This window comes from Dendropsophus ebraccatus, chromosome 3, assembly GCF_027789765.1.
Source record: "Dendropsophus ebraccatus isolate aDenEbr1 chromosome 3, aDenEbr1.pat, whole genome shotgun sequence".
Lineage (NCBI taxonomy): Eukaryota > Metazoa > Chordata > Amphibia > Anura > Hylidae > Dendropsophus > Dendropsophus ebraccatus.
Genome location: NC_091456.1, coordinates 160,466,315 through 160,490,381, shown reverse-complemented (window position 1 = coordinate 160,490,381; position 24,067 = coordinate 160,466,315). Strand labels below are relative to the sequence as shown.

Below are 24,067 nucleotides of genomic sequence, written 5' to 3'. Positions count from 1 at the left end.
AAGGTCCTTTTACACGGCCTGATATGGGGCTGTGTAATGACTCTGATCAGCAAGAGCTGCGCTTGTTTGTGGTGCCTTGAGAAGACACGATCAGTCGCGTTGCTGGGCCATGCAAAGGTTTTGCATTGTTCACACGGCCATTTAAATATGTTGCTATCGGCTGCACATCCTCTGTTTATACAGGGAGATGTACTGTCCATAGCAATATATTTTATCATGCGAGGATTGGGCGCTTTTCGGCTCCTCTGCTGATCACTGTCACTTCCTCGGACCATTAGGCTCCCCACAGATGTCAATATTGCACCCGTGTTTTTGTGTTCGGAATACACTAGTGTAAAACTGCATCGGCAAATACTCCTTTTCAGATTCAGACAGGCTATGAAGGCGTGTTCGCATAGAACTGAAGCTTGTTGTGCTCCACTTTGATGGGGATAATGGATATCACTCTCTATTGTTGCAGTAATAATAGTAAATTAGTAGGTTCAATACATAGGGCTGGAATAAGGTGCACCAAGCATGGTGCATGATCACGTTTACCTGTTAGTCATTCAGAAAGCCAGTGAAAGTTTTATAAGGTTGTAGATCCTGAAGTTCATGTACTGGTTACAGTAATATGTGTCTTATGTGCTGAAACCAATCCAGTCCACATCACTTCTACTACAACTACTAAACAACATTTCTTATCGGCATATCCACCCAATGGTCAGTTCCATTGACATAATTTAATTTTAATATTGTGACCTCATGGTGTCCAGCTGCCGTATGGGGAATTTACAGACTAGCTACAACTGTCTGGGTGAGGGATGCGTGGCATCACATAATACACCTGCTACCAGGTCACAAGTTGCTTTTTTCTCTGATGCTGACTGAATATATAAAAATCTATCTGCAATCTTAAGGGCCAATTATCAGGAGCCATGAGTGTTGCTAGAAACTCCTTAATGTTTTGATATCAGCAGCACTTCTTATCAGTTTCCATTTCACACATGTAGTGCAGACATTCTGAGCTGCTGTGTGATCCAGCATCCTGCTCTGCCAGCAGTATCTTCAGGCCGCTGTCTCCTCCAAAATGGAGGAGTTGGAGGTGGCCAGAGAGCATGAGCAGTGAGCAGGATGCCAGATCACACAGCAGCTCAGAATGTCTGCACTACATGTATGAGCTGGAAAAATATATGCATATCTGTGCTGTCAGTTTTTATGGGCCCACAAAAATCGTTCATGCAGCCTGGCCATTTGATTATTGGGCACTTGCAAACGAGCGCTGATCTTGCTGACTGGCGCTCGCTTGCATCCTTGTACAGCCGCATGTCAGGCTGTTTAAAGGGACTCCACTCTACATCCACTCTAGTCAATGAGAATCACTGAAAGAGCATAAAACCAGCTCAGCTATATTTTGACGGCTGCTGCAAGAATGTTAAGGGTTGGGGGGCGGGGGTTGTTCCATTCTACAGGTAGGTGGGACCGGAAACTTTCAGAGATTTATGGCATACCCTGTGGAGGATTTCTTCCCCGCATATAACTGCAGTCATCTTCCTCATGCTTTTTCCTAGTCATCATCTCAGCAGACACGTTGTGACAGAAACCTGAGCGCACATACACACTTATCTGGAATAGATTTGTTTAATAAATGCTGTGACGTTTAAATACTTACTGGCAGTTCTTTCCATGCCTGCATTACACTATGAATGTGTTCTTCTCTTGTATCATTAAAGGGATTTAATAGCATTTTTTTTTTTATTTAATAATTTTTTATGTGGTCAGGCTGATGGCTCATGGTTTGACCCCAACTAATCAGGAAAATTAGCTGGATGCGTTTCAGTAGCTAGTGTCACTCCCCAGCTAGCACCTGTTTCCATCCAGGCGCCTCCATTATAAGTCTATGAGGCTGCTCGGTAGACGTGATTGACAGCGGGGAGATGTAGCTAGATGGGTGTGCCATATTTGATAGAGAATAAAAATGCTGCTTTATTCTTCTCCACTCTCTTGCTAACTTAGTTAGAGGCGTTGGCAAAGGGGTGTCTCATTAATATGAATAAGAGCCCTATTACACGCGCGATTATCTGCCGAATCAGGGTGATATCGCTCAGGGTGATAAAGACAACAATGAGCCAAGGAGCACAAAAATCATTGGCCGTCGGCTGCTCATCGCTGCGTATAATCGCTGATTGTGTGGCCGATAGCTTATTGCGTATAGACAATAATAAACATGTACTTACCTGTCCACGCTCCCCTGCTGTCCTTCAGCCTATTAGATGGATTAATTATTGGATTGCATGTTAATGATGCCTGTTTAGCCCTTACTTTAAGGGTAGCTTCACACGTACCGGATTCGCATTGGATTTCACGCTGCGAGTTTGCAGTGAAATCCGCTGCAAATCCTGGTAGTGTGAAGTTCTATGGGGTTACATATCTGCAGCGGAATTTTCTTTCTGCTGCAGATATGTAACCTGGCCCCTTTAACCCCCCGCTGCCTGCAGTCCCCAGCCCGGAACATACATTACCTGCTCGGTGCCGCGGCTGTGTGTGAGGCTCACGGCTCCCATCGGTCCCCATCAGCCAATTAGTGCACAGCAGCACTGATGGCTAATGGGGACTGACGGGAGCAGGTAATATATGCTGCGGGGGGGTTAAAGGGGCTGGGCCGCTGCGGATATGTGACAACATAGAACCTCACACTACCAGGATTCGCAGCGGATTTCGCTGCAAACTCTGAGTGAAATCCGCTGCGAATCCGGTATGTGTGAAGCTACCCTCAGGCTGGGTTCACACTATGTATATTTCAGTCAGTATTGTGGTCTTCATATTGCAACCAAAACCAGGAGTGGATTAAAAACACAGAAAGGATCTGTTCACACAATGTTGAAATTGAGTGGATGGCTGCCATTTAATGGCAAATATTTGCTGTTATTTTAAAACAACGGCTGTTGTATTGAAATAATGGCCGTTATTTACTGTTATATGGCGGCCATCCACTTAATTTCACCATTGTGTGATCAGAGCCTTTCTGTGTTTTCAATCCACTCCTGGTTTTGGTTGCAATATGAGGACCACAATACTGACTGAAATATACGTAGTGTGAACCCAGCCTCAAGGTGTAAAATAGTAAAGATATACTTACCTGTCCTTGCTCCCCTGGTGTCCTCCAACCTTATCTGTGGGATTCTTTGCTCACCGCAGCTGCCACTGATGCTTTCAAGCCCGTATCTGCAGTAAAATCACTGGGTGAGATGGGCTCGGTGGCTGCGGTGAGCAGGAAATTCCATAAACAAGGCTGGAGGACACTGGGGAAGTGTCGACAGGTAAGTACATCTTTATTATTTTACACCTTTAAAGCAAGGGCTGCACGGATATCGCTAACAATATATATACAGCCCTTCCTTCACAATAATCAAGCCATCTTATAGGTTCTGTAAGCTCGCTTACCTTTATTATTGGTCCATAGGATCACTGTAACATGCCAAAGGTTTTTTTTTTTTATGACAGATACACTTTAAATCCATCTGTCTGAGATCGGGGGACACTTGTGGGTCCCCATTCAGCTCTGACTGTTTTTGGTCACATATTCCCTTTCTTATCCCCACCCTTTCCCTTTCGTTCCCACTCAGGAAAACTAGCGGAATTCCGTTAGCCTCCCTCTCATAATGGGAGTCTATGAGAGGCGCGCGCTCCTGCTCTATCCGCGCTGAAGAATGAACATGTTCATTGTCCGCCGCGGAAACGAAGCCTTAGTGTCCTAAACAGGAACCTATAATTTATTAATTCATAATTACCTAATAAGATTTTGTTTTTTTGTAACTAGGTGACTCCTTGAACTTTAACCCCTCAAGTTCCAGTCTATTTTAAAGTGTCACTGTCATTTAACAAAACTTTTGACACGTCATAAGTTTTGAATCGGTGTAGGTAATGCAACAAGAGGATAGACTGTCCTCCAGGTCCTAAAACCTCATTCAGAGACCACGCTTAAGTTATATGACGTGCAGAGTGCAAAATGATTTACACCGCTCAGCTGAGGAATTATTCATGAACTATAAAAGCATGCCCATGTATTTTAGGAGATAGGCATATCTTATGCTTCATGTCTTCCTACAACTGGTAAAGCGACTATGGAAATATTCCTCTTAAGTCCCCTGGATTATTTTAGATTGAAAGTCTAAAATTAGCCCGAAAAAACGAATAGCAGACCTTGCCTGGTGTATGGAAAAAGCTGATTAAAGAAGTGTGACAAAGGAGGAACGCGCAGGAATTGAATCCTGGTGGCTTTATTTAACCTGCAGTTCTGTTTGTTTTCTATGCAAACAGAAAATTGCTATTATTTGCCCTGAATAATGTTGATTTTATGTACGCTCGCTGCCAGTTTTAGATTGAATAGGAATTGGCAGACACACCACTTCTATAGAACCTATCCTAGTCTGTTTGAAGTGCATCTTGTAAATCTACACAAATACTTAAGTGCAGGCAGTCCATTTATAGCTAGTGAATAGAAGGAATGTAATCACAGTTGATGCTACCCCCTCATATTAATAGCGCCAAATAATAGCTGGAATGGATAAGATATAGGCCAAAAATCTCCATCTGTCTGGAAATGTTGCCAGGATACCCCAATCGGAGCACCATATTAACCACAGTAACCATGATAGCCACAGTGTTTTCGATAAAAGTGACAACAATTATTGCTTCAGCTGTGTAGGTGATGGATATTGTCCACCTGTGGCAATGGGATCTGTATTGAATGAATAAGAGTATAGAAGGGAAATCAGATCGCTCTGCATTTAAACTGACTCTGTACTGACTCTGCTTTTAATCCAAGATCTGTCCTGGGGTCCGTTTGGCAGGTGATGCAGTTATTGTCCTAAAAAACAACTTTTAAACTTGCAGCCCTGTGTCAAACTGGCGTGGCCTAGAGTGTCTGTGCATTAGGCTGGCACCACCCCTTCATCCCTCCTCCCCGCCCTCTTCATCATTAGGAATTCCCCAGGCAGATTTTCTCCTATTCATCACCTGTGAGAACACGGCACATGGGCTGGATCGTTACTACAGAGGAATAGGAAAAATCCTGCCAGTGGCATTCCTAATGATGAAGAGGGTGGTGAGGAGGGACGGAGAGGTGGTGCAAGGTTAGGGCACACATACTCTAGACCACGTCAGTTTGACACAGGGCTGCAAGTTTAAAAGTAAATTTTTAGGACAATAACTGCATCACCTGCCAAACAGACCCCAGGACAGATCTTGGATTAATAGCCGCTATCCGAAGGTACACGCGTTTTGGGGGGGGACAGATTGTGGGTACAGAGTCGCTTTAAATACCAGTGGCTGACAAAGTTGGATGCAGCCCTAGGAATTCCTGAAAAACATGGATATAGCCTATGGCCTTTGTCTGTATCCACGGTTTCCCAGACTCGCTAGGGTTGCACCCAACTTCTTCAGCTACCGGTATTCAAATGCAGAGCGATCGGACTCGAGCATGCTTGAGTCGCGCTCATCTCTAATTAAGAGGTAGGAGCCAGTATAGTGTACCTCGACCCTACTGAAAAATGTATGTTCACTTTACATTTCAAGCTGACCTACTTTATTCCCCATTAGTACCCCAAATTACATTCTAAATGTATTAAACGTCTGATAGATGAATTAGTATTATATCCCTCACCCCATAGCTGTCAAAATCAATCAGGTAGCAGAAATATTATTTATATAGCAGTTTTCCATACGCTGTCCCTTTGACAGTCACATAGAAGAAAATCAGGTCTTTAAGGGGAACCTAAGAGGGCCATATTTTTTTTTTTTTTTTTAGAAACTACTTTATATGATCTAGACTAGAGGGGAGTCCCACTCTGATCATTTTGTTACCAATATCCGTATATTCTACAGTCTGCCTCGCTTTGAGAGTCTTTTTACAGTGTATATCTGTCTAATATAAAAAAGATAACCTTTTACCATCCCTAGGAGAATGTGGTATCCAGAAAACACCAATGAAAATTAATAGTGTGAAAATAGCCATTGTGTAGGTTTATTGTTTATTGTATTTTATTGAGGCCATTCCCGTCTTCCTTATTTCTTCGTAGTACAGTGTTTACATGGTATCAGTGTCAGTCTCTTCTAAGAATCCTTATTTTGTACCTCACTTCCATATGTAGTTTGACCTCAGATCTAGTAGGGGTATTTTCTCTGCTACTTATTTTTTCTTCTGGTTTTGGATTGTTAAGGCCCTATTACACCAGATCACCGGTCAAAAATCTTTTGGTCAGGTCAGCAATGGTCTGCTGCTTACAGACCGAAGCTGACTTCATTGGGCTGCCTGGACGATCTAAGGATTGTCTGGGCGATGTTTCCTCGAAAATAAGACTGTGTCTTAATTTTTGCTCCCAAAGATGTGCTATGTCTTATTTTCAGGGGATGTCTTATTTTTCTATAAAGAATTCACAAAAAAAAAATACTGTACAGTAGTTGTCATCACAAACCAGCATAACCAGATAAACCTGGGTGTCGGTGGGGGTCTTACGTTCGGGGGATGCCTTATTTTAAGCTATCCTGTAAATCCTCCACTATGCCTTATTTTCGGGGAAAGGGGGTACAGAATGGAGTTTCCAAACTGTTGAAATGTTTGTTGGTACTGTACTGACACAGCATATCAGTACAGTAGCGCAAAGCTCTAAACCGTTTTTCAGCTTTCGGCATGATAATGAATGATGATGCAGGGAGCTCCAATCTCCATTCTGTAGCACATCGTCCGTATTTGTGGACTGTGCTTGGAACGTGTTTCTGCCTCCTAACGCCACATACAGTCTGAATATTTGGTTTGATGATAGGTTTTTGTGTGTGAATGGCGTTGTTAGCTCTTCAGGTCTTGTAGATCTGTCTTCCTATCTTGGAGCATGTGATGCAGTGGCTCCTTCCGTCTCCTGACATACTATAATTTCAGCATCTGCATTATATTATATAGTATAGCTTTAGCTCTGAGTGGTTCTCATCTCTATGCTTATAACGCACCAGAACTTCTGGATATTCCTCCTCCACCACATGTCACTCTACTATTTCTGTGTTTTTTATAAGCAATTTGTGAATATTTCCTAACATTCACCTATGAACTATGGGCAGCGAGCTGTGCAGTATCGCTCATCAGCTTGGTGAGTTGGCTTTAAAAAAAGCGATGTAATTCTGTAGTGGATCTCTACCCTTTTAACACCATGAAATATTTAGCTCTCACATCTGTGATTCATTTCTTGATATAACTTTATAGTGGTTAGTGCTTTATAGTTGTAGAAAGACATGGGACACAGGCCCATTTTTATAGTGATCTGTTGCATCTAACTGAACATTTTAGTTGGTTCATCAATACAAATCAATAGTAAAGTCAAATGTAAGGAAGAAGTCTGGCGCGTACTAACTTACCTCTCACCGTGCCTGCAGTGAGCAGTGGGACCAGCCTTAGGACCCCCGCCGGGCTCCAGGATCTCCAGAGCTGACACATCACAACCCAGCTGATGGACTGGCCACTCAGCCAGTCAGTGACTGGGGTGGGAGGGCGCTCTAGTCACTGATTGGCTGAGCGGCCAGTCCATTAGCCAGTACAGGCCTCTTCCCACCCCCCGAGTCGTGATGTCATCACAACTCAGGAGCAAATGCCTTCCAGCGGTGTTCCTGCGGCCAGTAACCGCCGCTCAGCGCGAGCACAGAGAGACGTGAGTTCCTACTTGTAATCTTTTTTACCCCTGGCTGCAGGATTTTATAATCCGCTGGAGTTCTCCTTTAAGAACCAGGGTATCTTAGTATGTAAATGCATCTCTCTCTTCTTATGAAGCTTCTTTCTACCTCCCCCCATGCTAAACTTGCATTCACTCTAGAAAAGTAAACTGTTTAATTCAGTCTAGTGTTTACAAGACTGACTAGAAGCTCACTGAGCGATGAGATTACATGTTGTCCATACAACTCAATGGAGTGAATTCAGAGAGCAGAGACATGCAGAAAAAATGCAAAACAGTCTGCACAAAATGTACTGCAGGCAATAGATCTCCCAAGGCTTGATTCACAGCTTAGACTGCTAATTACTGCTGTGTAATGCCATCCATGCTGCTGGTTCTTAGGGTGTTTTATAGAGGCATGGCCAAAGTAAGGGAGGATTAAATAGAGCAGTCTTTATGTTTTCTTATGGAGCGGACCAGAAACAGCCAAATACAGCACTCACGGCCATTGTTGCACTGAAAATTGCATTGATTTCAATGCACATGATCTGGAAATAATTGACATGTCAATTATTTCCACGGCCGTAGCAAACAACAGCCGTTGTTCAATACATTGTGTGAACAACGGCTGTTGTTTGCATTGACTTCAATGCAACACATTTCAATATGAAAAGAACGGCTGTTGTTTTAATTGCAAGCAACGTCCGTTCTCTTCATAAAAAAATACATTGTGTGAACATAGCCAAAGTGCGGAAAACCACATAGGGGTCTTAGACCGGACAGTTTGCAAACTTCCACCTATTCCTATATTTAGGTGCTGTGAGCATCTGTCTAGTGCACCATATGCAATAAAGGTATATTTATCTTGATTTATGAGTTAAGAAAAATACAAGGTCAGTAAGTGGCCCCCATGGAGCATTTACTGTGCAATTTGATACAACCACTTTGTGGGTAAGTTATATTGAGAGATAATGAAGGCCACAGGGCTGCAGACTCCGGAAGCCATATCTCTATTCTTCTAAACCTATTTTCTAGAGTACAGATACACTCATTCTTCTTCATTCTTCTGACACAGGATGTACTAATAAACTGACACTTGAGATGCAGAAGTTGCACCTAGCTGAAGTCAATTATGGTGCGGTGACTCATGTCTGTATCACTGTATCACCGCGCCGTGTTTGTTCCCTCTTTCTTTGTCAATAAACCATAGTAATCTCTTCCGTTCGGTGGATGGATCTGAACGTTACTATATCGGTAAACTGCGTTGGATGATTGGAAACGTGAACATGAGCAGAATATCAAAATGCTAATGTACGACATTCACAGGGATGAGGGATGGACATTTACATGAAGTAAAGATGGAACATTTCTCCGTAGCAAGGACAAGAATATTTAAAGGGGAAGAGGCAATAAGAATATCATTGGTATAGGTCCAGAGAGATTTTATATTTCTCTGTATTATTAGCTGTCATTGCACGTAAAGGACATGCCAATAATGAAGTTTGATAAATATTCTTTCCCATACTTAAGTCATGTGAAAAAGCCCTTGTGGCAAGTGTTCAGCTCTAGCTGGGTGTTGGTGCTGTGCCAAAAGTCACGCCTTATGGTGCGTTTACACAATTTTCTAGTGGATAGGAGAAATGAATGATACAATCTCACCCACTTCACGATCAGTCTCAGAGTTCCTTTTCCTGGAGTCCAATACGATATGATGCAGGGGTACACAATCTTTCCGGGCAGTCAGGATAACTCACCCTAAAATGCCCCTAGTTGTGTGTATATGTTGTCGACCCCTGCTCGCACAGGGTCTGTCGGGGCACTCGCCCTAACAAGGGCGACCCCTGCCCCGAACTACCCCTTTGGCATACAATCCTTATATACACCCTATATCCACATCCCGACGTGGCCCGTTTCTATTGGTTTTACCAAATATCATCAAGGGATATATTGGAAACAACAAAGGGTAAATGTATGTATATATTAAACTATGCAATGCAAAGAGAGTACCTACTAGTCATAGATCACAGTGGCGATCATAAAGTGACTCATGCATAAAAAACGTTCAAACAAAGGTTAAAGTGCTGTAAATAGTATCTATACCAGTGGGCAAAGAGTACAATATTGCACTAACTTGTAGCTAAAGTGCTATGTGCTGTATCAATACCAGTAAGATAATACTAAGATGATACTAAGCTACTGCACTTGCTATGATACAATTCTGCTGAGGCACAGTCTGGTGCAGTGGCTAACTACAGACTATCCTAGTGGTCCCTGGTATCGTCTAGTGTGGGGCTACTTTTATAATTACCTGTTCCTGAACGCCATGCTCCACACTTCCTGGACGCCGGCTGGAGTTCCGGTCGACAATGACGTCACATCCGGAAAGCCGCGCGCATCAGACTGGCGGCGTCAGGCGTTGCCTAGGGGACGCGTGACCTCATCAACTCCGCTCCTCGCAACAAATATACACTAAATAAACGGGCCGTTACCTGGTTCTTTATGTATAGCCCCCCGCAAAATAAATTACTGACATAAGTAAGCAGAGGCACTTAGAGGTTTGTGTGAAAACTTATTAAACTAAGAAAAAATGGAAATTACGTGTATTACAGAGTAAACACGTGACCTAGGGCAAAAACATGAGACAAGTTCCCTGGTACATGACTACATTATATGGATCAATAGAACACATTGAAATTATGTGAAGACCTGATTATTTATAAGGACAACCATAAGGGTGCGTTCACACCTACCGCATCCGCAGCTTATTTTTCCGCGGAAATCTGCAGGTCTGGTAGTGCAGATTTCAACCTGCGAGAAATCCGCGTATGTGTGCGTTTTGCGGTTTTTCTGCAGCAAGTTTATCACAACTGAAATGTCCGTTTAGAATGAGAGACATTTTAAACGGACATTTCAGTTGCGATAAACTTGCTGCGTAAAAACCGCAAAACGCACACATACGCGGATTTCTCGCAGGTTGAAATCTGCACTACCAGACCTGCGGATTTCCGCGGAAAAATAAGCTGCGGATGCGGTAGGTGTGAACGCACCCTAATGAAGGTACAGAAAAGAAGAGACGCTGCAACGATTGCTTATAAAATAAGTAAAATAAAATAAATACTGAGAAGGGGATACCTAAAGTATACCCAAGAAAGCGCAGGGGACTAGATCATAAGAAGCATGCAAAGCTCAATTGCTCATTCAGGCCTTTTGGTGCAGTGGTCTGTAGCCTAAATATCCACTGGGCCTCTCTCTGCAAGATGATCCTGTCCCAATCACCACCTCTTGGGTTCGGTTTAACCAATTCAATGCCGACAAATTTTATTTCCTTGATTTCCCCCCCATGCATTCCGTTAACGTGTCTCGCTAGTGGTTTGTCTGCTTGTACCCTAATATCCCTAAGATGTTCGCCCACCCTTCTCCTCAGCTCTCTACGGGTCTTGCCCACATACTCAAGTCCACAGGAGCAGGTTACCTTATACACTACTCCCTTGCAACGGCAGTTTATAAAGTCCCTGATCACATATCGTTTACCAGTTACTCTACTCTCAAAGTGTTTGCACTTCTCTATGTGGGCACAAGTTATGCAGCCACTGCATCTAAAACAACCCTGCACCTGTCTATCCAGCCAGGTACCAGGTCTCCCAGGGCTCTCGAAATGACTCTTGATCAATCGATCCCTGAGGCTTCTCCCCCTCCTGAACGTCACCTGTGGTCTTTGAGCCACAGTATCATGAAGGTCAGGATCAAGGAGGAGAATATCCCAGTGTTTCTCTAGGATTCTCCTCACTTGATCAGTTGCTCCATCAAAAGTGGCAATAAGTATGGTTGTATTCCCATTATCAGACTTCTGACGTGGTATTAATAATTGGGTACGATCAGCTGTTTTCGCATCCCGATAGGCCTTACGTAGGACGTCATCAGGGTAACCCCTACTGGCAAACCGGTTGCGTAGATCATCAGTGGGAAGAACAATTTCTCTTCATCCTCAGGTATTGCCCCCTTGGTATGCCAGCCTTAAGGGCCCGAGGATGATGGCTCTGCCAAGAGAGTAGTGCATTCGTGGAGGTGGGTTTTCTAAATACTGTGGTGTCTAGTCCTCCCATATCATTTTTGGTAATCAAAATGTCCAAAAAGGGCAACTCTGTCTCATGCACCTCATATGTAAATCTGAGGCCCACCTCATTAATGTTAAGTCTTGCCACAAAGTCTGCAAATTCTTTTTTGGACCCGCTCCATGTAACGAATATATCATCAATGAAGCGGGCCCAAAGACCCACCTTTTCTGTAAATTGGGAGTTGTCCTCTATAAACACGATGGACTCCTCCCACCAACCCAGAAGGAGATTTGCGTACACAGGGGCACAAGAACTCCCCATTGCGGTCCCTCTGAGTTGGTAGAAGATCCTCCCATCAAAAACAAAATAGTTCCTCGTGAGGGTATACTCAAGGAGATCCAGAACAAAACAGCTGTGAGCATCATATTGGCAACCCCTAGTTTGGAGGAAGTACTTGGTGGCTGCCAAACCAGCATGATGGGGGATAGAAGAATACAAAGCTTCCACATCAATGCTGGCTAGCAATGTACCTTCCTCCAAAGTAATCCCATCCAATTTAGTCAAGAGGTCCGTAGTATCTCTTGTATATGACTGTAGACCGATAACAAAGGGCTGGAGTACCCTGTCAATGTAGATGCCAACATTCTGTGACAGGGACCCCACTCCTGAGACTATCGGCCTCCCTTTAAGGGGTGTGGTCCCCTTATGTACCTTAGGTAGCGAATAAAATATCGCCATCCTAGGAAACTTAGGCACAAGAAAATCGGCCTCATCATCACTCATTAGCCCAGCTGTTCTCCCCCTCCCTACTAAGCTCTTTAACTCAGATAAATACATCTGGGTGGGGTTACTCTGCAAAACTTCATAACATTCTGCTGAAGACAGCAAATTCATGCACATAGTACGGTACTGATCAGTGTCCATCAGGTCAATATTGCCTCCTTTGTCAGAGGACTTTATCACTACTGACTTGTCTGACTCCAAAGTTTTTACCGCATCCAATTCAGCTTTAGTTAGGTTCTGGGGGTGAAAATTTCTCACATGTTCAAGATCTCTCATAACCCGATCTACAAAGACATCCACACACGAGATCTCGCTAGATGGAGGCATTCTCACACTCTTATTCTTTAGTGTGGTAAATGGGCCTTGCCCACTGACTCTCTCACCCTCATTCATGAGGTCCACCAAAATGTTTGCACCTTCCAGGACATCTCTCGGAAGTCCTAATTCCTGGCATTTTTGTTTCTCTTTCAAATAATGGAACTTATGCCAGTGCGATTTTCGTGCAAACAAATGGAGATCTTTCACCCAATTAAATTTATTGAAAGAGCCAGTGGGCACAAACCCCAAACCTCTACTTAGTACACACATCTCCGCTTCAGAGAGACAACGTTTTGACAGATTTACCACCTGAAGATCACCATTTGGCCGTACTATTTCCTGTTGCGTAGGGGGTAGGGGACGGGGTAATTCTTGTCTAAAAAAGCCTGGTCCCCACGGCCTCTACCACCGCGTGAGGCTCCTCCGCCTCTCCCTCTCCCCCCTCCTCTACGACCCCAACCTCTCCCTCTTGTTTGAGGTTCTTGTTCGTAATCCGAGTACTCCGTATCAGTCGAAGAGACCTCTATATGTGATTCTTTTGGAGCCCCCTTATTAAAGAAGCTATAGACTTTATTGTCCTTTAAAATCTTGTAGATCTCTCACGTATTGTTTATGCTTACGTTCTTTCAAGTGGAACTGAAAGCGTTCAATCGTATTCTTCAACTGATTCTCTTTAACCGAGTACTCGGACTCACTTGAGAATTGTTTAGTGATCTCAATCTGTTCAGTCAGTTTTAATTCAATGGAAGCAAGCTTGATTTTTTCTTCATCAAGCAGGTGCTGCATGAATCTGAGTGAACTAGCTGTCGCTTCCTTCTCCCATTTAGTCATAAGACCAGGGGACTTGATTCGTGGTGCAGGAACCAAATTTATCCTCAAGCCCCTTAGAACCATTTGATTTTTCAGATAATTTTCCAAGCTTTTCAGTTCCCACCAAGAGGTGGAATGTTCCTTATATAGCCTGGTCAACTCTCTGAAAGCAGATTTTAGAAAAGGTGCGTATCTTTTTTGGGTAAAAGTTTTATCAGAAAAAACATCAGATGCCTCAGTCACCCATTGTTCAGTATTAATTCCGGAGGCCAAAAAACCGGCCATGCCTCCAACTCAAAATAATATAATCCAAATTTGGTCAAAACAGTAAGGAGATCATTGAGAGAAGCAGTAAAGTATACCCTAAAAAAGTCACTTAAAGTGAATCCGTAACCACCACCACCACCAGCTGTATAGATACCTGTGTCTGTTTTTTTTTTGTTTTTTTTAATGAAACCTATAAACTTTATTTGAGCGTAAATAGTGTCAAAAAGGCAGAGCCTATAATTCCCTGGGCCCTAGCACTACTACCCCTCACGCACATGTAGTATGCATACAGTAACACGCGCAGAGGTGCTAGGGCCCAAGGGAACAGAAGGCTCCTCCTCTTTGACAATATTCACAGCCCAAATTATCATAGGGGGTGACAGATTTACTTTCAGAATGTCTCATAGTTCAAACAAGAGCAGATTTTTTTTCATATGCAGCATTTTTCATGGTACTTTCTAGCTTGCATTTTCTCCATTATGCTAGTGTTAATTCGCCAAAAATTCATCAATATATGATAAATGTGCAATTTTTTTTATTCTTGTGGTTTTTTATGCCACCTGTTGCTTGTAAAAAGTCATATAGATTAAATGTGCCCAAAAAACTCACACTTAAAATGCCTCTTTTACTGAAGCCGTGCAAGCCTTTATACCGAAACCACGCCGCTTTGCTGGATGAAGTGCAAAAGAGCGTAAGCTTTAAAGACTGGGGATTTTTTTTATGGTATAAGTGATTTTAGTACATTGTGACCATGTGATTTATTTTTCCTTACTTACAGACAAAATTTGCTCGATTTAGCGGGACAAATGTCGAAACAGATTTTGTTGAGGTGCCATCACAGATGCTGGAGAACTGGGTATGGGAGAAAGAGGCCCTGCAGAGAATGTCAGCACATTATGTGGATGGCAGCCCGATACCAGATGAACTGCTAAACAAACTAATCGAATCCAGGCTGGCCAACACAGGTAAATGCATTTATATAGCTTGATATATGTGTGTTAATAGCAAATACAGTGGTGCCTTGGATTACAAGCATAATTCGTTCCGGGACAGTGCTTGTAATCCAAAACCACTCTTAAACCAAAGCAAATTTTCCCATAAGAAATCACTGAAATGCGGAAATGTGGTTCCACACCCCAAAAATAATGATTTTATATTCTGAATAACATGTAAAACACATGAAACAAACATTTATAAACAGCTAAATATGTGATATTATAAGTTACTGTACAGTATAGCAATCAGCATGTGGAGTATAATGTATAGTAAGGGCATAAACCTGAAAAAACAGCTGCAGCTTGTAGATATAGGAAAGAACTGCAGATCCCCATAATGCAGTAGCGTAGTACAACAGGCTAGAATAGAGAAGCAGGGCTGCTGTCAAAGGTCTGTGTGGTCACATGACAACAATGGAGAAGGGGGTGTGTTCAGCATGGACCAATCAGGACTGACAGAGACTGCAGGGAGTATGAAGAAAAGAGCAGGACATATGTGGGCACATACATGCAGCGCTCTCTGTCCGGGGAGAGAGGGGTTACAGCTATGGAGAGATTACCTCCACAGTCATGTCCCCTGATGCAAGCCCCAGCCTGAAGTAGATCTGCCATGATTTGGAAGGTGACGGAGACTTCCTGGGTCAGAGTACAGAGCTGCAGACTATGCCCCTCCTCCACTCCTGCTCCCTCCCAGTACAGGGAGCTCTTAAACCAAAGCAATACTCTTAAACCAAGTCACAATTTTGAAAAACTGTGAGCTCTTAAACCAAAACTCTCTTAAACCAAGTTACTCTTAAACCAAGGTACCACTGTAGTTTTATTAGTATTATTATTATTATTCACATTATTCATGATAACGAATACAGGAGTCCTAAAATACACTTATTGATATAAAACAATGCACCAAGTTCTTGTTGGGAAGCAATAAAACTTTCTATATGTGCAATGATGATATAGGTAAGGGATTATAATATTAGAGTGAAGGGATAAGTTAATTGGGAAAAACTGTTTATTTGAAGGAGGCTCTAGTAGTACTAGTACTAGTTTATTTGGAGGCTCTATTAGTACTAGTGCTAGTTTATTTGGAGGCTCTAGTAGTTTGTTGGGCTGCTTATAGCCTGGTTTCAAGATGAGAGTTGCAGCTGTGCCTGTAGATCCTGCAGACACTGTGGTTGCATGTGCCGGCTTTCCACAGTGCTATAGCTATAACAATATGCTGAATCTTTGGGATGTATATATGATGTTCAGCATATTCTGTTGACTTACAGTAAGGTCCACTGAGTGAAGTTCTGTTGAGGTTTCAAACATTTTTGACAGAAGAATAATGCAGCATATCGAGCCATCTATTCCTTCAAAAGTGATGAAAACTAAGTAAAACCCTTATGGAACTTGTAATGGAATCTTCACAGGTATATGTTAACATAGCCTTAAAGGAGAAGTCCAGTGAAAATTTTTATTAAGGTATTGTATTGTCCCCCAAAAGTTATACAAATCACCAATATACACGTATTACGGGAAATGCTTATAAAGTGCTTTTTTCCCTGCAATTACTACTGCATCAAGGCTTCACTTTCTGGATAAAATGGTGATGTCACGACCCCACTCCCAGAGCTGTGCGGGCTGTGGCTGCTGGAGAGGATGATGGCAGGGGGACACTGAGGGACACAGGGCACTGGAGGGACACTGAGCATCTCTCTGCCATCATCCTCTCCAGCAGCCACAGCCCGCACAGCTCTGGGAGTCGAGTCGTGACATCACCATTTTATCCAGGAAGTGAAGCCTTGATGCAGTAGTAAGTGCAGGGAAAAAAGCACTTTATATGAATTTCCCGTAATAAGTGTCTATTGGTGATTTGTATAACTTTTGGGGGACAATACAATACCTTAATAAAAAATTTCGCTGGACTTCTTCTTTAATAACGTTGCATGTTTATTTGCTTTTTTGTTTCTGTCAGGTCTTTTGACTCTTCGTCAAATTGTCCTCAGTAAAGTAGACCAGTCTCTCCACACAAAGTCATGTGCCGACACAGCCAGCGAATATGCTAAGTATTCCGAGGAGATCCTGGGAGTATCAGCTACTCCAGGTATTGTATGACTTCTGACGCCCTGTCAATACATACACAGAGTTGTAGCTAAAATATAGAAATATATAGCAGTATGACTGCTCCCATTATATATAATAAATGGAAAATTGGTAAATAAAAACAGTTTAGAAAAAAGTAGCCACAGTATCTGGATCTAAAAAAAAATCTAGGTGGCATTTTCCCTTTTAATGTTGGTTTCACTTTCCTTTACCGACATTTTAATATTTAAAGGGAATCAGAAAATTATCTATTTAAATCAAGCTTTCATGGTAAACATGTTTAAAAATTTTTTTGTGATATATATATATATATATATATATATATATATATGTGTTATATTATATTATTATTTCTTTTTTTTCCATTTAACTATGCATACTTTTTATTACAATTTTTTAATGAAATTTCCAATACACATGAACCAGCAAAGAAGGTATATAAAAATAAATAGAAAAAGAAGAAGCAAATGCAGGCAGTGTGAACAAGTGGAAATGAGAGAGAATAGTGACATGGCAATACAAATACTATCCATGATAAGCTCAACAAGTAAAACAAAGAGGTGTAAATACAGCGTACATTATTGCGATCAATAGTTTTACGTAATTTGGGTGCAGCTACCAATATTAGCTTTATATTTTACGGTATTTTTCTGGGAAGAAAGGGTATGCAAAATAGCTCTTACACCTCTTAGGCAAAGTGGTGTCCCATCAAGTCAGTGTTTCACTCCATCTAGGATAACTGAAATGGATTTCCCTATTATTTTACATTGAATTTTCTACCCTGTGACTTGAACTGATGTAGGAAGTACAGTAGGGAGTACAATCGTTCTTTCAACACTAAAGGGCTGCACTGTGCTTGCTAAGACCCAGTAACTTCTGCAGTTGCCTGTCGATCATGTGATCACTGGAACGGAATCAGAATTTAGCATTGCATGCAGGTGTGCTCATTTAAAGCGGTATTCCACTCAAACTTAACTTTTCGTGGTGAGACTAACAAATTATTCCATATTTGTTATTATCTATTTAGTCTCCTTACCTCAGTTCTTAGCTGCTGCTTTCTACTCAAGACACAACATTGTGTGTGTGAGCTTTTCTCTCCCTCTCCCCCTCCTCCCCTTCGAGAAGGCTGATATAAAGAAGTCCCTGATCGGCTTTATCTGCAACTTTGTTGCTGATGAACTCACTGTGATTAATCCTCCAACGTTACAAAGTTGCAGATAGGGACTTGTTTACATCAGCTGCCTCAGAAGGGAGGGAGGAGGAAGGGGAGACAGAGAGAAAAGCTCACACACAGATTTTTGTGTCTTCAGCAGAAAGCAACAGCTCAGAACTGAAAGAAAGAGACTAAATAGATAATAACAAGTATGGAATGAATTGTTAGTCTCACCATGGGCAGTAACATATGAAAAGTTATGAGCAGAGTACCCCTTTAACTCTGTATAATAAACCATCTCTGCTTTCTTTATGGAGAGCATTATTTCCATGTAGCTACAGACTATAGTTCAGAGAAGGAAACGATAATCCAGCACTTGATGCAGAGAGTTTCTTTTATTTTTCAAAGCCAAATATACAGACAACACCTAAGTGCAGTGACCCCACAGGACGCGTTTCAAGCGCATGCGCGCTCTTGATCACCTAAGTTGCACTTGTGAAACCCTTCCTTAAATCATCACCACTCCAGGTGTAACAAACAGGTGCACAAGTTAACTCTTAAGACCAACCATAATATCAATATGCGGTAACATGTTTAGTTTATAAAAAGTATATACATTCCTAGGACATGCCTAAAACGTGTGTATATATGTATATAACGGCAGGAAAATATTACCTAATACATGCATAATATACTACACTGTATTCCGATAATTATATATAACATAGCACCATAATCCAACAGTTATATTCCCATAGTTGTGCTGCTGAATTTAAATAGGTACAAGTGTAGATAAATGCAATATGAATTCCCCAAGTATAATAAAATAGTTGGTATATGCCACCAAATATTTAATATACTCATAATTTATTTATGTATTCAATATATTCATTTATTTGTTTGTACTTTATTTATCTATGCTTGGAGCAAATATCATAAATTGTATCAGATGGCTATGATTACTGCGTGATATGCTATCTCAGTATGATAATAACTGTTGGATTATGGTGCTATGTTATATATAATTATCGGAATACAGTGTAGTATATTATGCATGTATTAGGTAATATTTTCCTGCCGTTATATACATATATACACACGTTTTAGGCATGTCCTAGGAATGTATATACTTTTTATAAACTAAACATGTTACCGCATATTGATATTATGGTTGGTCTTAAGAGTTAACTTGTGCACCTGTTTGTTACACCTGGAGTGGTGATGATTTAAGGAAGGGTTTCACAAGTGCAACTTAGGTGATCAAGAGCGCGCATGCGCTTGAAACGCGTCCTGTGGGGTCACTGCACTTAGGTGTTGTCTGTATATTTGGCTTTGAAAAATAAAAGAAACTCTCTGCATCAAGTGCTGGATTATCGTTTCCTTCTCTGAACTGTAGTACCACGCATTTGCCAGATGTGAATCCGGGGCACCAGAGAGTTCTTGGTCGGTGAGCTGACAACTACATTTTCAGCTACAGACTATACAGAGACACATCTGGGATGCTCTCCATGTGACTTTGCAGAGTTTAAATATGTTAGTTGGTCCAAAGATTGTTAAAAAGGATATGTTTTTTTTCTAAGAATCTTATAGAAAAAATTTAACATTTTACAATAGGGAAAAATTTCTATAAACAGAAATGCTATAAATTGCACACACATTTCTCTCTTCCATTGGTCAATGCATACTCCGAAAAAACTAGCAACTCAGGCGATATTTTAACAATTTTTTAATGTGATTTTGTTGGTGTCTTGGTAACTTAGGTACCAACATGCCAGCTACTTTTGGTCACCTGGCGGGTGGCTACGATGGGCAGTATTACGGCTACCTGTGGAGTGAGGTCTTCTCCATGGACATCTTTTATAGTTGCTTTAAAGAGAAAGGAATAATGAATCCAGAGGTAAGTCATCCTCTGTTGCTATCTTTAGTTTCTATTTGAAGAAAAGCCAAAGACTCCTTGTCCTTCCGTAGAGGGCATGCTTTTTTTTCAATGGCACTTGACTTGAGTTTTCCTCAGCAACATCAAAGTGCTTGGCGGTGACTAAAAGTCATTTGACAGAAAGTATCGAGCTACAATTAACCTAGATACATCGAAAATATATGGAGAAAGGGAACATTTACATATAACTGCTTTATTTGCACCTTGCAGCTTCTAGAATTGATCTGAATATATATTCCTATTTGAAAACGATGGGTGCCTGTACATCTGCCTATTTTTATACAGTAAGCTACATGCTTCCTTCCTAGACCAGTATTCTCTGTAGATGCCAGTAGGCAAGTTTGGGGTATAGTGGTTTAGTTCTGAAAGAGCCAGCATGTCTAGTGACTACTGCAGGTATATGCTAGTGCTGTATATACTGTATATGGCACCTATGCTGTTGCTGAGCCAAATGTAGACTTTTATGTGCCCTATTATGTTAGTGCTAATGGATCATTTAAACGCTGTATGTGCAGTATTGTCTTGTGACTTTATAGGCTTCCATATGGCCGCAGGGTGGTAACCAGCAGAAGCTCCATTAAACACACCAGTAAAATGCTCCATTCATAATTGTAATCCGGATCAGTATTACAGCAGTTCACTACAATGGCCACAGACATGAAGCCCATGTTTTTGCCAGATGAGCCATTTACATATCTTGTAGAAAGCCGTGTTGGAGGCCACAATATATCAGTATACTCCACACAGATATCAGTAGAGCCGGAGAGTAAATGTGAACGCTATGGATCCATAATACCCATGTTACATTCATATTTATGCTGCAGAGACGACATAAAAATCAGAAAACTGCACAAGGCATGCAACAATGAAAACATAATGCGGACATGACGTGGAACTGAGTTTCCACAGAGCTGTATTTTAGAGTCCATATTTACAGTAGCTCCATATTTTTATATGCCCAAGTAAAGTCTTTTGGGAATAGATAAATATCCTGTTACACATGCAAATCGAAATTGATGACATATCTACTGGTGGTCATCAAACGGTAGGGGAAATTGGCGATGGATTATTAAAGGAGCATCTTGATTTCCACTTGCTGCCTGTGCCAGTACACACACAGATATCGAGCGGGGAGCAGCAGGTGGGGCTGTCCAGACAATCTCTAGATCGTTCGACTGGCCCATTAAAGTCAGCGGCTTTTTGCTGATGCTACTCCTAGTACACAGAGTGATGTGTTGCAGACTGTCGGTGACATAATCCTGATCTTTCAGCATGTCGAAAGGCCACAACAAGCCGACTGATCATTGCCTTTTAGCATCAGCTATTACACTAAAGGTTTAATGGCCTAAACAACTGGTAATTGACCAAGTAAGGCTGATTATCATTTAGTGTAATAGGGCCTGAACAATTAAAAAAAATAAAGTATATAGTAACCTAATTAAAATACATGTGATTTTTTTTTTTTATCTACCATTATGGTATATGTATGGCAGCCGTAAGGGGTCACATCTAGACATGACCATGACTATTTCACTGGGTGCTGTATTGTGCCACATTAGGTGGTTGCTTGCAGCTTACCAGTTGTTGGGGGGTTACGACACCCAGCACCCAGAAGTGAGGATACTTTACCCCTTTTAATTTTAGTTTGCCTTTAGAATTACCTGCATATGCATGCTTCTTGATGTCTTATAGACCACTTTGTCACCTTTCCCTTATCCTTTCTTAGCATTAGGACCACAGACTCCCCCTTATGAATGAATCACATGTTTTTCTTTCTCTCATTAGGTTGGATTGAAATACAGAAACCTTATCCTAAGACCCGGAGGTTCTGTAGATGGCATGGATTTACTACAGGAATTTCTAGGTCGTGAGCCAAACCAAAAAGCTTTTCTCTTGAGTAAAGGGCTGAGTCCATAAAATAGATGTGATACCCTCCGTCTTGTGTTTTATAATAGACTGACTGAATGAATATTAACATGGAGCCCCTTTTTTTGCGGAAATGACCTGTTTTGACAATGTGCCAAATCACACACCGGAATGTGTTTCGATGTAATGCCAAACGTGTCTTGGAGCACATATAAGGGACGGTTTGGGGGATGACATTTCTGAACGTTACAACAATCAGGTTTGCGTTTCCTGCAGAACTACGTTCACTCATTTCACTGCGTGTCTTACAATCCAGCAGCAGGTAGGAATGACTTGACAGCTGGACTCTGACAATCCTTGCTTCACTTGTCTGTGAGATCTTGTGGTCACTAAAAGGAAGTGTCACGTGTGGACGGTTGAGAAGATGTTGCATGCTTTCACAAAGTGCATGCATGGTTATGGTATGGACATAATTTACAGGTAACCGGTCTATTGAATAAACCAGTAAATGGAATAAACACAAGGCACACGGTGACCACCTTTAAATGTGGTTTTGCTATAGTTTAAATGTATGTCACACTGAATCAGCCTACCCGCATTCAGTACTCTGCATTTATGTTACCTCTATCCTCTTATTAAAGGGTTCTATTTCAATAAAACTACTCTAGTTTCCAGAAAATAGAGAACACCACCTTTTAGGGACAACATTGGGTAACAAAGAAGCTGGATACATGACCTTATTTATTTGTGGGTATTGTTACTATTCTGAGTTATATAGGTCAACAATAGAGCTGTCATTTGTTATATACTCTCCTGCCATCTAATAATAATGAGATGCCTCTGCTGCCCCTAGCCCAGTCTACACAGCAAAGCGAGCTGCAGAAAATATCAAAAGGACCCAGTTACTAGTGTAAAAACTAGAATATTTTGGGATCATATATTTTAGTAGTTGCATTAAACACCCAGAAAGTTTAAAATAATAATTATTATAAAAACTTGATTTAAAGAGAATCTGTAGGCAACAACGACCCCCTTCTATAAACTTGCATTGCTGGTGGCGATCAATGTCCAATCCTGGGGTGTGGCTAAGAAGATCAAAGGCAGGGAAGAAGGAAAGAGGGGCATTGCAGACCTAGGGCACGGATGCTCTAGGCCCTACCCTTTTTCACACTGTGCCGCTGCAATAGAAGTAGCACAGGAGAGAAGTGGACCTCAGGACTGGTCATAGATCGTCGCTGGTAATGCAACCGTTTGGGGATGGGGGGGGCATTGCACCCTGATATTTGACAGATTATCTATCTGATAGATATTTAAAGCCAAAGCCAGGAATGTATTTAGAAAAGCGAAGAAACCTCTTTGCTTTATGACCTGACCTGCAATGATCTGTTGGATATCGGTGTGTGTAAAAGGACCCTTACATAAGGTAATTGACATGACTCTGCTGTCCCTGCCCTACTCTATACAGCAAAGTTAAATATTAAACTGTAGAAGGCCCCAGTTACTAGGGTAAAAACTAGAATATTTTAGGAGTTTTTTTTATGAATGTCATAAAAATACACTCAAAGCTTGATGTATATAACACATACTTTTCATTTTATGCCTGTCCGGTGTCTGTGTATCACTATCATTGATGCCCTATTGTATGTATCTAGGATAGGTTTCTGTAATAGGTAAAAATGTTGATATATCTCTACAGTTTTGGGGGTTTAATATACTGTAAGTATCCAGTAACCAGATCAAACCCCTTCCTCAGTGTTTTTAATCATTTTATTTTACATGGTGGCCGTGCCAACCCTGCAGTTACTGGCTCTGTGCAGCCTTAACAGTCCTGTCAGGTGTTTATTAATCTGAAGTTTATACACGTATGAATATTAGTATTTTGTGACTTATGGTAAATGGTCCATAGTAAAAGAATTCAAATAATAGTGCATTAATTAAGAAAATTTGCATGTTTGAAACTGTTATAAGATTATTTCTTTGCTATATGACACTGATGTGTGACTGATTTATGCAAGGCAAACATATGGCACTGTTGTTTTTGTTCTTAAAGGGGTTGTTCGCTTGGAGCAATATCTGGTTGTTGTAGAGTCTCCTAATGATAAGCAGATTATAGGATGTGCTGCCGG

At 41.4% G+C, this 24,067-nt stretch overlaps 1 protein-coding gene across 3 annotated transcripts in view; it reads left to right on the top strand.

Moving 5' to 3' along the window:
• Nucleotides 1-23,865, top strand: part of NLN (neurolysin) — a 63,544-nt gene extending 39,679 nt beyond the window's left edge. For all 3 annotated transcript variants that reach the window (XM_069963005.1, XM_069963004.1, XM_069963003.1), the window contains exons 10-13: nucleotides 14,688-14,874; nucleotides 16,859-16,987; nucleotides 19,900-20,036; nucleotides 21,861-23,865. In XM_069963005.1, the coding sequence (XP_069819106.1) occupies nucleotides 14,688-14,874; nucleotides 16,859-16,987; nucleotides 19,900-20,036; nucleotides 21,861-21,992 (585 nt within the window). In that variant the 3' untranslated portion in view covers nucleotides 21,993-23,865. The remainder of the gene's footprint in view (nucleotides 1-14,687; nucleotides 14,875-16,858; nucleotides 16,988-19,899; nucleotides 20,037-21,860) is intronic.
• Nucleotides 23,866-24,067: the final 202 nt, after the last annotated feature.